The 13909-nt window shown below is 36.2% G+C and overlaps 1 protein-coding gene across 1 annotated transcript in view; it reads left to right on the top strand.

The window, feature by feature from the left end:
- Sirt1 (NAD-dependent protein deacetylase sirtuin-1) overlaps nt 1-13909 on the top strand; it is a 171147-nt gene that overhangs the window by 65995 nt on the left and 91243 nt on the right. The window contains exon 3 of the mRNA XM_090379531.1: nt 7859-8044. Within this exon, the coding sequence (XP_090235657.1) occupies nt 7859-8044 (186 nt within the window). The remainder of the gene's footprint in view (nt 1-7858; nt 8045-13909) is intronic.

Raw genomic sequence — 13909 nt, 5'->3', positions numbered from 1 at the left:
AGTGGGATTAACTGATGATGTTTAAAACAGTGAATTCTAAATGGGAGGCCTTCATGGAATTAATCATGGAAGCTACTAGGCTTTTCACACCAACTAAGAAATACTGTTCAAAATTTAGGCCTATTTAGGCCTAGTATGTAATCAAGTCACAAAGGAGGTTAGGCAAGTGAAGGCTGATTACGAGAAATCCTTGGCAAAGGATGAAAGAAAAACAACAAAGACTTTACTTTTGTAAACTCTAGAAGGAAGGGGATGAATCAGATTGGTCCACGTGATGTTGGTGGTTCGACAATTGCTGATCCTGCTCTGATAGCTGACAAACTGAATGAGTATTTTGCATCTACATTCACACATGAGGAATTCTGTAACGAAGGAGAGGACAGAAGTTTACTAAACTCTAACAGGGAGCTAAATGATTTTGTAATAATGGAGAGCAAAGTGGAGGAGAAATTGTTGAAGTTAAACAAAAAAGGTACCTAGGGTAGATGGCATCTATCCAGTTATATTGGAAGAGGCAGTGAGTAAGTAAGGAAACTCTTAGCCATAATTATGATAGCATTCTTAGATTCAGGTGAGGTCCCTATGGACTGGAGATATGCAGATGTATCCCCAATTCACAAAGGGGGTTCAAAGTGACACAAATGATTATAGACATGTTAGTTTAACTTCTGTTCTGGGAAAAATAATGGAGTTACTGGTCAAAGAAGTAATGCAGGATCACCTAGACAAGACTGCAGTAATAGTTCAGACACAGCATAGGTTTATTAAGGGCAAGTCTTGTCTGACCAATTTGATTGGATACTACAATGTGGTCACAAAGGAACTGGATGCAAAAAATAATTTTGATCTCATATACTTGGATTTCAGAAAAGCTTTTGATACTGTTGCACATGGAAGACTGCTGTAGAAATTGGAGTGGTATGGCATTAAGGGTAATTTTCTGCAATGGATAAAGGGATGGTTGAGTGGGAGACGGTATAGAGTGGTAATAAATAGACACTGCTCTATGTGGACTAATGTTATTAGTGGAGTCCCCCAGGGTTCGGTGCTGGACCCATTGTTGTCTTTATTTATTAATGATATTGATGAAGGTATATCAGGCTTATTGTCCAAGTTTGTAGATGATACAAAGGTTGGCAGGGTTGTTAATGATAGTAAAGACAGTATGCTATTGCAACAGGATCTAGAAAAGTTAAGTGGATGGACTGAGAAGTGGTGACTGAAGGTTAATATTGGCAAATGCAAAGTACTTCATATGGGTAGCAGTAACTCAAGAGAAACGTACCAACTGTGTGGTACTACACTCATGGAGGTGGATTATGAAAAAGACCTGGGGGGAAATTGTGCAATTGGATATGAAGTTCTCTGAGCAGTGTAGACGGGCTGGCAGAGCAGGGCATGGAGTTTTGTCCATGATATCACACATGTAATGCAGTTGGGCCACAGGTCCAAAATTACATATTTTACACAGCAATGATTTAAATGTGACTGTTCATGATAATAAATTATGTAATTAAGTTACAGTTCCGCATTTGGTGACCATATTTCATTGAAATCTAAGTTTTAAAACATGATTACTAAAACTGTAGATTATTTCTACTTTTGAAAAATTTGAGAAAAGGCTGTACTGCACTGATTGTTTTATTTTGCGTATTCATCTATGGCCATAATGCCTTAAATTTAAGAATGATAATTATTATCATTCTTAAATTTAAGGTATTATGGCCATAGATATTATTTTATATATAACAGGGCACTTTTGGATTAAAAGATGTTAGACAGTTATAAAAATATTTATTACATCTAGGTACAATAAGAAAATAAAAATAATTCAAATGAAATTTTAAATTCAAATACAAAAATCTGAAATTACTCGCTATTATCAGTGTTACTTTGAACAGCAACCCTTACAGAATCTTCTGAACTTTGGAGACTTTTGAAAAATGCATGGTCTAAAATAGGTATTGCATTAGTTCTACAAAGTTCTAGCAGATCTTTTAGTTTTTGAGCTCTTAACTTTGGAGGAGCTTGGTAGGCCTTTATCAGATCAGGCATCGTTTTTGGTTGGCCACGTTGTCTTCTGCGAATATCAATACATTTATACTCCTCATTATAATTATTCTTGTCGTAAATAGTGTTTGGAGAATCTTGGCAAACATGCAATACTTTAATATCGTTCCATTAACACCCTTTCATTTTCTTCGTTTACCATGTAATTAGTACCCATTCGCTTTGACAGATCTTTAAAGTCACTTATGTCCTCAGTAGCCAATTCTTTTACAACATAGGGAGTTCCTCCTTTTCGTGCCATTTGTATTACAGGTATCCACTGAGCAGGTATATAAATTGGACCAGATTTTAAAAGTCGCTTTTTTTTGACATTCAATAGTTGCATGCATTGCATCTCCCTCGTTCTGTGTATGACTAACTGTTAAATATTTATGAGTTATTGATGATATTTCAAACATAGTGACCACATAGAAATAAAGACAAGCAATTGCTTTATTTTTATTCTATCCAACACAATTTTCAGAATAAAACAGTGTCTTTAGTAAGGTAGTGGTTTTGCAAATACAGGAAAATGCAAGAGCTGGTTTCGTTTACTCCTCTATTTGCAATGCCAAAAGTAACAAAATTCCTCTTTTGTGATGCAGTCAAATATGGTAAAATTAAAGCATTTTAATTTCTGCTTATAATAAAATATTGCAATGTCTCCACAAGGTGCCTGTAATACTGCCTGAAGATCAAAACAGGATACAATTTTATTATTTGTCTTGTCTTTCCCTTCATTAATATCCTTGCATTTTTCCTCTCGACTTCAAATATATTGTTATTAATATGTTCCTCAGGGTTCAGTGTTGGGTCCATTGTTGTTTTCTGTATTTATAAATGATATTGATGATGGTGTATCAGGCTTAATGTCCAAGTTTGCAGACGATACCAAGGTTGGCAGGGTTGTTAAGGACACTACTGATACTATGCTGTTGCAACAGAATCTGGAAAGGTTGAGCAGATGGGCTGAGAGGGTGGCAAATTAAGTTTAACATTGACAAATGTAGAGTACTACATATGGGAAACAGTAACCCCAGAGCAACGTATCAACTCTGTGGTACTACACTGACAGTGGTAGAGAATGAAAAGGACCTGGGGGTAATTGTGCAGGCAGATATGAAGTTCTCTGAGCAGTGCAGACGAGCTGCAAGAGTAGCTCATGGTGTCTTGTCAATGATATACAGGAATTTTTCTAGCAGGGACAGGGATGTGATTATTCCCTTGTATAAGGCATTGGTCAGGCCACACCTTAAGTACTCTATACAGGTCTGGAGGCCTCGTTTCAAGAAGGATGTAGAGCTGCTGGAACGAGTACAGAGAAGGGCAACAAGATTAGTGAATGGGTTGCTCTTACGAAGAAAGGCTTAAGTTTTGCAAATTACAGAGCCTGGAGACTAGGCATCGGCGAGGTGATCTGATAGAGGTGTATAAGGCTTTGAATGGCTTGAGCATGCTCAATGCCGATGGGATTCTTCCTCTTGCTCAGAATAATCACCTGAGAGGGCATAAATTCAAATTGAGGAAGGACGGATGTTGGATAGATGTGCGGAAATTTGCCTTTAGCTAGCGGGCAGTTGGTTTGTGGAATAGACTCCCATCGCTTGTTGTTGAAGTTGATAGCCTAAACAAATTTAAGGCTCAGCTGGACAGGTATTTTGAACGAACGGAGGGGTGAAATGGGAGTAGTGGTTGGGTTTTTTTTTTTTTTTTTTTTTGGCTGATGCTGAATAAGCTTGCTTTCTTGCATCATATGCCTCTACTAATGCTAATGCTGACTCATATTTCAATTCCAAGGCCTCTTTCTGTTCTGGACTACTATTTTCATACATTTGGCACAGTGAGCATTGATCTTTTTTTGGTGTAAAAAACAAAAGATTAAATTCAAAATTGAATACTTTCTCATAACTGCATCTCTTTGCAAAATCAAGTCCTTTCTCATTTTTCTCTATTTCATGTACATTCTATGCATTTCGGAAAGGGTTAGACTGCCATCCAAATATTGTTTTGAAGTTTGGGCCCTGAGATAGTGTGAATCAATTAATGGGAAACTGTTAATGTGGTGCTTTATAGAATTTTTTAACTCCTCCGATAATTTTGGTTTATTTGCATTCATTCCTCGCTTTTCCTTCTCTAAAATTCCACATTCGTCTACTTTCTTTCATGTATTCTAGATTAATTTCTCCCCAATATCCAGTGTTTTCATAAAGAAACATTTATATACTCTAACCTTTATTCCCTCATTTAGAAAGTAGTAGGCAGTATTATTACCTCTAGTTGATGCTTCCGTACATTGTCGATACTTTGGAGTCACTATAGAGGAATTATTTAAAATAAGAGTTTCGTTGCAAACTATGACTACCACGTGCCCAATATCCTTTATGAATTTGTTGTTGTTGCTTGTCTTCTGAAATTTTTGTTTCGCATTTAAGGCGGCATTTATTTCCACATGTTCCTTTTGCTGATTTTGCTGGCACTTCCCAATTAGTTTCAGTAATCTATGCTAGACTCAGTAGACCTGAGTTTACTTTTTGTTTGCTTTTTAATATTTCTTTTCCATTGGCTAGCTCTTCTTGGTGGTCTCCTAGTTTTTTTAGCACATTCTTCAATGCCTGCTTCTTCATTCATCCCATTCTCTTCTTCCACAATATTATTTGGTCATTTTCAAGGCACATGTGAAACATTAGATGAGCTGTCAGAATCTGATGAATTTTCACTTGGCAAGTAATTTTTGTCCATGTCAGACTCATCCAAATATTATTCAGGTTCAAAATAATCTTCACTTTGTTGAGCATCATTATCCTACAAAAATAATGATATATCAAAATGTCGTCTCGATTTTATGTATGGATGTGTATCAATACCAAGAATGCTGCTTAATAAACACAGTTGTCATTCCAAAATGTTTAATCAATATAAAAGTTATGCTTTAACTAGCATCAATGAGTTTTTAAATTTACAGTTTTTTATATAACAAAAATTAGCACATTTTTATAATTAATGATTGACAGTCTGAAAAAATATATAGACATCCAATGTATCCTCTATTAACATAATTAATCTAACTTGAAATAATTGGATATCCATTTAATTTAAGTATAAGAAAAAATAATTACAATAACAGATACTTACACAAGGTAAGAATCTCCACTCCGAACCATACTCTGGAAATGAACATCTTCAGAAACTCTTGCAGCTTCTACAGGTATATTAGTGTCAACTATCTCATTTGATTTAGAATCTGTATCATTCTTACACAACATATTAACCATTAGCAACCCTTTGCTTTTTATAAATTTACCACTCATGTCTATAATTAACAATACCAAAGAGAGCAACTAATTTTCTTTACACGCTGCGTAGAACACGTAAAAGTACAAGAATAATGTCACTAACAGTTCAGTGTGATAAGGCCAGAAGCGGACAGATGACTGATAATATTCACACAGGCACATCATATTTTACTGCAGCAGGGCCACAAATCAAGATGTGGCACTGGATTTCCTTAAGCAACTGAAGGACATATATGCTCCCTAACGGCTGTTTTTAAAACTAAGTATATGGCCTTACTGCAGTTATCGTAACCAAATCTGCATATCATTACCCTACACATAACTCAGTTTTGATAAAAATTCGAGATGTGGCCTTACTGCATTACATGTGCGATATATAGGAATTTTGCTAGCAGAGACAAGGAGGTGATTATACCTTTGTAGAAGGCAATGGTCAGGCCACACCTTGAGTACTGTGTACAGGTCTGGAGGCCTTATTTTAGAAAGGATGTAGAGTTGCTAGAATGAATACAGAGAGGGGCAACAAGATTGGTGAGAGGAACAAAGGGATTCTCTTACCAGGAGAGGCTTAAATTCTGTAAGTTGCAGCATCTGGAGATTAGACACCCGCTTGGTGATCTGATTGAGGTGTACAAGGCCTTGAATGGTTTGAGCAGGCTCAATGCCAATGGGATACTTCCACTTGCTGAGATTAAGAACCAGAGGGGGGCATAGATTCAAATCGAGGAAAGACAGTTATAGAATAGATGTGCGGAAGTTTGCCTTTAGCCAGCGGGTAGTTTGCTGGAACAGACTTTCATCTGTTGTTGTGGAAGTTGATAGCCTTAAATGAATTTAAGGTTGAACTAGACAAACATTTGGAGTGACCAGATGGGTGAAATGGAAAGGTGTGTGTGTTTTTTTTTTTTTTTTTTTTTTTTGGCTGATGCTCTATAAGCTTGCTTTCCTTGCATCATATGCTTTAACTAATGCTAATGCTAGTTATCTGGAAGGTGATCTTGTGTTTAAGGCTTTGAATGGATTAAGTAAGCTCAGTGCTGATGAATACAAACTTCCTCTTGCTCAGACTACACACATGAGAGGTCTTAAATTCAAATTGAAAAAGAATAGTTTTAGGATATGTGTGCTTTAGCCAGCAGGTGGTTGATTATTGGAACAAACAAATCTGATGTTGTAGAAGTGGGTAGTTTGAATAAATTCAAGGAAGAACTATTAGAAGGATGGGAAGTGTTTTTTTTTTTTTCCCTTGGCTTATGCCGCATAAGCTTTTTTTTTTTTTTTTTTTTTTTATGAAAACCCCAAGCTTTCTTGCATTGTTTGCACTACAAATACCAAAGCAAAATAAATAAAGAAAGAAAGGGATGATTAACAATGAGCCCGAACCTCAAACGTTTAAGAGAAATCATGATAAAGTTGGAAGTGAATGGCAGTCATAGCATTCCATCTCAATGTGAAAAGAAACTATAATATTGATGGGGGGTGGCTTTGTTATATCTCCACTTGCTGTAAGATTCTTTATGATCAAAAGAAGGAAACTTGGCATTTTCTTTGAGTGAATTTTTAAAATTCACTCAAATATGAATATGTACTGTATGTTCATATCCATATTTTATTTTTAAAAAGTGAGATTATTGCAAATCTTGAGAAAATATCTGGACAAGTTACATGAGTTTATCTTTGAAATTTATGTTCCACCATTCATATGTGGTTTTCCCGGAATGAATTAGGCATATAGTAAAGTTACTTAGTATATGTACACTTACATCAGTTTTAATTTAATTTAATTAAAAATTAATTAAAAGGTTAAGAGTTAAAAGGGTAATGTCTGAAGGAAAGTGGGAATTAAACGAATATTGCCAGATATTTAAATTTGTATGATCATGCTCTTCCAAATGTAGGAGAAGAATATGTATAACCATTGTTCTTCTGTGTTTTAGGTGCATTAACAGCTTAGGCTATATTGTGCCATTGTGTATTATATCTGTATATGTGTGTGTTTGCAAGCAAGTTTGCATGTTGTGCAGGCTGAAAAACATGGAATAACTAACTGGGGGAACTCTATTCTCCTACTGGAGCTCAGCTGACTACAGCCTTGATTTGAAGAGGAATTAAGAAATTCCTCTAGTCAGATGAGAATCAAAAAAACTAGTCACTTGTGGCAAAACCATTTATACTGTTATGGAGTACAGAAGAATATGATATCCATTATCAGAAGTACACATATATATAGACTCTATGAAGAAAGAATCATTGATATTCTCTGTTTTGGCTAAAAGCTTAATAGGTGTTTAAGATATATTTTTCTTTTATCATTCACTAGTTCTCATAATGAAATGACCATTACTATTTGGCAAAATTTTTAAATATTTTCATTTTGTATTGAAATTTTTATCAATCAGATTTATAATTATATTAACTTTCCCTAAAAATTAGTGCAATTATAAATATGAATTGTATAGTGCATTCATAAATATGAATTATTATAAACATTTTACAAATTTATGTATCGTTTAAAGAAACTCAGATTCCAGAGGCAGATAGCTCTGATCTGCATTGCAATTATGTATCTCCTGATCATCCATTGAATAACCAGTGTATAGAAGATGATGATGCAGCAGATGAAGTAGCATCAACAATTAGTGACCTTTCTGGATTAAGTGATCTCTCAGATTTGAGTGGACAAGACTGGAAACCTCTTGCAGGTTTGTATAACTTACTTTGTGTAGTTGCATGCATAAAATTCTAAAATGCAGGATTAAAATATTTTCGTCTTCTTAAAGATTTTTTTTTTTTTTTTGAAATGGCTGTTTTACTGAATAACATTTCATTTTGTAGGTTGTCAGACTTAATGGAACTGTATTTCAAATAGAAATTGTTAATCAAGGCATCTGATCATGAATGAAGATATATATGCAAGTTATATAAAATTTTTATTTTTTTTAATAATACTATGAAAAAAAAAATTCTGGTTGCCTTTTTTTTTTTTAATGAAAACCCAAAACATGAGAGGTATTAGAACCTATAGTACTTAGTACCATGCATGGGCTGAAGGTTGAGAATATGAAAGAAGATTCTCATTGACAATAGGCAAATGTGCTTATGCCAAAAGAGATTAGAAGTCAGGGAGATCCCCAATAGAAACAGAAGAATCTTTTTTTTTTTTTTTTTTTTTGTGAGATATAAGACAAAACAAAGTGTTAGAATGATTGAAATCAACTAAGTTATCTTTGCCCCACTGGAGAATACATGGAGATCAGCATTTAAGGAATTGGTAGTGGATATTCGAGAAGTTGAAGCTTCTCAAATATCCACACAAATAGCTTAAACTTTGTGCAGAGCAAAATTTCTGAAACTGGAAGGTGGAATGCAATGTGCTATCATCAGTACAACTATAGATAGGATTTCTTGTTAATGGAAGAAAGTCATTAATACACAAGAAGAAAAGAGTGAGAGAAAGAACTGAACCTTGGGGAAGACTAGCATTAGTGGAGAAGTTAGAAGACAGCCATCTACCTTCACCCACAGTGAGTGGCCAGAGAGAAAACAGGATAACCAATTACAAAAAACAGTTGGTAAACCATTAGACAAAAGCTTATTTAGAAGACTTTTATGCCAAACATGAGCGATAGCATCTGAAATGTCAAAAACAACTGCTTCAGTTTCACCTAACTTTTCCATGGTAACACAAGCCAGAATATCACTAGCAGATCGATACTGATGGAATCCATACTGGTGATCCTTTATCAGATGGAAGGTTTCTAGATAGTTTGAGTTGGCAGTTAATTTATTTCTCCATTACTTTAGAAAGAATAGAATTAAGTGCAATGGGATGATAATTGGATGTGAATGATTTGTCACCATTTTTAGGAACTGGCTGGATATTAGCAAATTTCCAAGCAGAAGTGAAAATGCTTGTGGAATAAGAAAGTGAAAAAAGGTGACACAGAGCAGGGATATGTTCAGGAGAACAGATTTTGAGAACAAGTGGAGAAATACCACGACTGCAGCTGGAGCTTTCTTAGCATCAAGATTGTTGAAAATCTTTCTGACATCCTTTTTGATGGAAGACCACAGGAGGAATTGAATGGAGGAGTGTACTGGGAACAGGATTGTTGTTGTTGATATGGAGGTTTGATGGCGCATAAGCTACTTTGGCCATAATGCGCCTCTGGGAACAGGAGGAGTGTACTGGGAATGGTAGGAGGTACTTTACCAAGATCATGAACACTTGAGTTGGAAGAAAAGTCAGATGTCAGCAGATCAGTTTTAGCTTTTTATAGCAATGGGAATAGAAATGGGTAAAAGTTGCATTGAAAATAATGGAGTCACTGGTTAAAGAAGCAGTACAGGATCATTTAGTCAAGACTGCAGTTATAGTTCAGACAGAACATGGGTTTGTTAAAGGAAAATCTTGTCTGACCAATTTGATTGAATACTGTGATGTGGTCACAAAGGAACCAATGCAAAAAATAATTTTGATATCATATACAGTGAAACTTCCCTTTAACGGACAGCCATGGGGAACGAAAATGTGTCCGTTAGAGAGAAGTGTCCGCTAACAAGAAGTCTGAGGGAGGAAAAAAAAAAAAAAATCATTAAACGTTTAATGTAAAATTAAATTAAAATATATACAGATTTTGAACAATATTTTTGTAAATAATATACATACAATTGTGCTATGCATATTATGACTTTATCTTAAGAAAAAGACATACAGTAATCACTTATTTTCTTCTGCACCTTCTTCCGGCTGATAATTTTGTTTTCAACATTTGTTTGGAGTGAAGAAACCATCGAAAGTCCTTCAGTATCTTCTTCAGCGGCGAAAAACATTTTTAAATGATTGATTTGTATGAGCGCTTCTTCTATTTTCATCGGTGGTTCGTCGTTAATATGTTCTTCGACAGAATGACCTCCTTCCATTTCTTCATCCTCATGGGCAACTTCTTGAAAAATATCGATGATAATGTCGTTGATATCTAGAGCACCATCTTCTGTAGTGAGGTTCGAGTCTATATCTTTGTAGCCAGGGTCACTTGTAGCGGAAGTATCGTACATTATCAATAGATGTTGAAGTTCTTGTTCTTCTTGGTGCTCCACATTGCTGTTCACAACTTCAATTTTTGCATTTGAGAAGCCAGACTTTGCGTTTACTGAAGAGGAAATCCATTGAATCGCATCTAGGATGCTGATTTTTTTTGCAAGGTCACTCGCACATGTTACATCGTTCATGTTTGCAATGAGATGTGTTAAAACACGTTTTCTGTAGTGAAGTTTAAAATGCTTTATTATCCCTTTATCCAAGGGCTGACACTCTGCAGATGTTTGGTGGCAGAAAAACGATTTGAAGGTTGGACAATTCAATGTGCGGGTGAGATGCAGCATTATCCATGAAAAGAATAATTTTTCTGTTTTGACGAATCAGGTTTTGGTTAAAGTGACTTATCCATTCGCTCATGATATCTTGTGTCATCCACGCTTTTTTATTAGACTTCCAGTCAACATTCAAAAGATTCAACTTTATGCCCTTGAAACAACGAGGATTTTGTGGTTTTCCTATAACAAGAGGTTGTTCAAAGTCTCCCAGCATATTTGTACACAATAGTACAGTCAAGCGTTCCTTAGAAATTTTTCCGCCCTGGCACTTTTCGTTTTTTAGACTCATTGTTTTTTCAGGAAGAGCTTTAAAAAAACAACCCTGTTTCGTCACAGTTGTAAATATCCTTAGCTTCAAAATCACGACATAAATCTTCCAATTTGATGGTCCACTCTTTTACAACCCCAGTATCAACAGATCCACTTTCACCACTTACGGTTTTCCAAGAAATTCTATGCCGAGTTTTGAACTTGTCTAGCCATCCCACAGAAGCTTTGAACTCATTTACTCCCATAGATTTCGCAACCTCCAAAGCCTTTTCCCTAATAATAGGGAAAATTTTTTTCTTTAGCACGTGCGCGACAAATTTGAAGTCCAACAGTTTTCGGGAATGATTTTTGAACCTGATCATTTCCGTGTTGCCAAAATTGTTTGAGCAGTTCATTTTTTTTCTTTAGGATGTCGCTTACCTGCGTCTTCCCAATTTTGAATTTTGCAGCGAGATTGCGAACACTATTTTTTTGCCAATGATACGCATTAATGAGTTTGACTTTATCTTTTAAAGTTAAATGTTTACGAGAAGACATTGTGCACTTCACACGACACTGAACAAAACTGAAAACTGAAACTGAAAAGACGAAAGGCTGACCATATCCCCCCCCTGCACACACCGAATTCATCAGAAGTTTTACACGTGCCTTAAAATTCTTGAAAAAGGTTTTAGAACCGCGTTGTAAACCTTGATAAAATTCAGAGAATCGGAAATAGAAAATAAACACACGATTGAGGCAATACGTGGAAGAAACGTTCCTAGAAAAAGGGCCGTGAGCTCGCCCGCTGTCCGTTATCGGAGATCAAATTAAGTGGTAATCTAAACGAAACAGTGCAGATTGCCTGTCCGCGTCCGTTACAAAGAATGTCCGCTAGACAGAAGCTGCAAACAGGTTAAAACCAATGGAGGTGAGTTGGGGAATTTGAAAATGTCCGTTGTAGAGAGAGAGAGATGTCCGTTAACGAGAGGTGTCCGTTAGGAGAAGTTTCACTGTACTTTGATTTCAGGAAAGCTTTTGATACTGTTATACATAAAAGACCAGTGTACAAATTGGAGCAGTATGGCATTAATGGCAAGTTTCTGAAATGGATAAAGGGATAGTTGAGTGGGAGAAGACAGAGTGGTAATCAGTGGAACCTGCTCTTTGTGGACTAATGTTATTAGTGGAATCCCCCAGGGTTCGGTGTTGGAACCATTGTTGTTTTCTATATTTATCAATGATGTTTGTTATTTGTTTTTTAGGAGCATTGGCAACTAAGACCATATTGCTTCAGGGATATGCGGTGGTCATTCCCTGACCTTTCCACACCCTCCATATTTGGTGGGCATGGGCTCAAATCCCGGTCTAATCAAGAAGCATGTGCTACGCACTGCTGCTCCTGCCCACCTGGCTACGGAGACGCCATCAATAATGTTGATGAAGGTATATCAGGCTTAATGTCCAAGTTTGCAGATGATACAAAGGTTGGCACAGTTGTTAATAACAGTATGCTGCTACAACAGGATCTAGAAAAGTTGGGCAGATGGACTGAGCGGTGACAACTGAAGTTTAACATTGACAAATGCAAAGTACAGCATATGGCTAGCAGTAACCCAAGAGAAATGTGCCAGCTGGGTGGCGTTACACTCAGGGTAGTGGAGAATGAAAGAGACCTGGGGATAATTGTGCAGTCAGATATGAAGTTCTCTGAGCTGCAGACAGGCTGCAAGAGTAGCTCATGGGATCTTTTCAATGATATACAGGAATTTTGCTAGTAGGGGTAAGGAGGCAATTATCCCTTTGTCAGGCCACACCTTAGGTACTGCATACAAGTATGGAGGACCCATTTTAGCAAGGATGTAGAGCTGCTGGAATAAGTGCAGATAAGGGCAACAAGATTGGTGGGGGAACAAATGGGTGCTCTTACCATGAAAGTCTTGAGTTCTGCAAATTGCAGCATCTGGAGACTGGGCACCTGCAAGGTGATCTGATTGAGGTGTATAAAGCTTTGAATGGTTTGAACAAGCTTATGCTGATATGATTCTTCCTCTTGCTCAGATTATGTATGGGGGATAGAATTCAAATTGAGGAAAGACAGTTGCAGAATAGATGTGTGGAAATTTGCCTTTAGCCAGCTAGTGGTTGATTGCTGGAACAAACTTCCACCGTTGTGGAAGTTTGTTAGTTGTGTCGTTGTGGAAGTTGATAACTTAAATATATTCTAGGAAGAACTGAATGAAATTTTGGGGCATATGGATAGGTGAAATGGGAAGGGTTTTTTTTTTTTTTTTTTTTTTTCTGATTGATGCTGTATGATACGTCACTACTAATGTCAATAGTAAGTAATGTTGTTGCAGATTTGAGAAACCCAAAATCGTTCTCAATTCTGAAATGGTTTTGTAAAACATTAGACAGTTGTAACTTATTTTAGTTTTTGTAAGTAGTATTGACACTAGAAATTTAATATGTTTAACCAGGATTAAAAAAAATAAATAAAATATTCATAGATTTGGTCATTTATAACAGCATTATGTATGTATATGCTAAACTCAGAAAGCAACCAATTTATCTCGGTTTTGTGTCGAAATTGAACCCACTTGAATATTGGAGCCTACATATCAGCCCCATCACCATTTTAGACTCAAGTAGGAGCCTTGGCTGGCATTGCTGGCAGAATATCTGCAACAAACCTTAGTCATAATTTTATTTGAATATTTAGTAATTTGTTTTTTGCACAATTTCATCTATTTTATGGTAATATAAGTATTATGTTTGTTTCCTTTTACAAATAATCAAAAATATACACTAATAGGAAAAGTAAAAGTAGTAGAAGGTTGTACAAAAATTCTTGGCGCCTCGGTAGCCAGGTGGGCAGGAGCAGCAGTGCGTAGCAGACGCTTCTTGATTAGACCGGGGTTCGAGCCCGTGACCACCAAATA

This window comes from Mastigoproctus giganteus, chromosome 8, assembly GCF_048544385.1.
Source record: "Mastigoproctus giganteus isolate SK-2022 chromosome 8, ASM4854438v1, whole genome shotgun sequence".
NCBI lineage: Eukaryota > Metazoa > Arthropoda > Arachnida > Uropygi > Thelyphonidae > Mastigoproctus > Mastigoproctus giganteus.
This window is presented reverse-complemented; position numbering and strand designations above follow the sequence as displayed.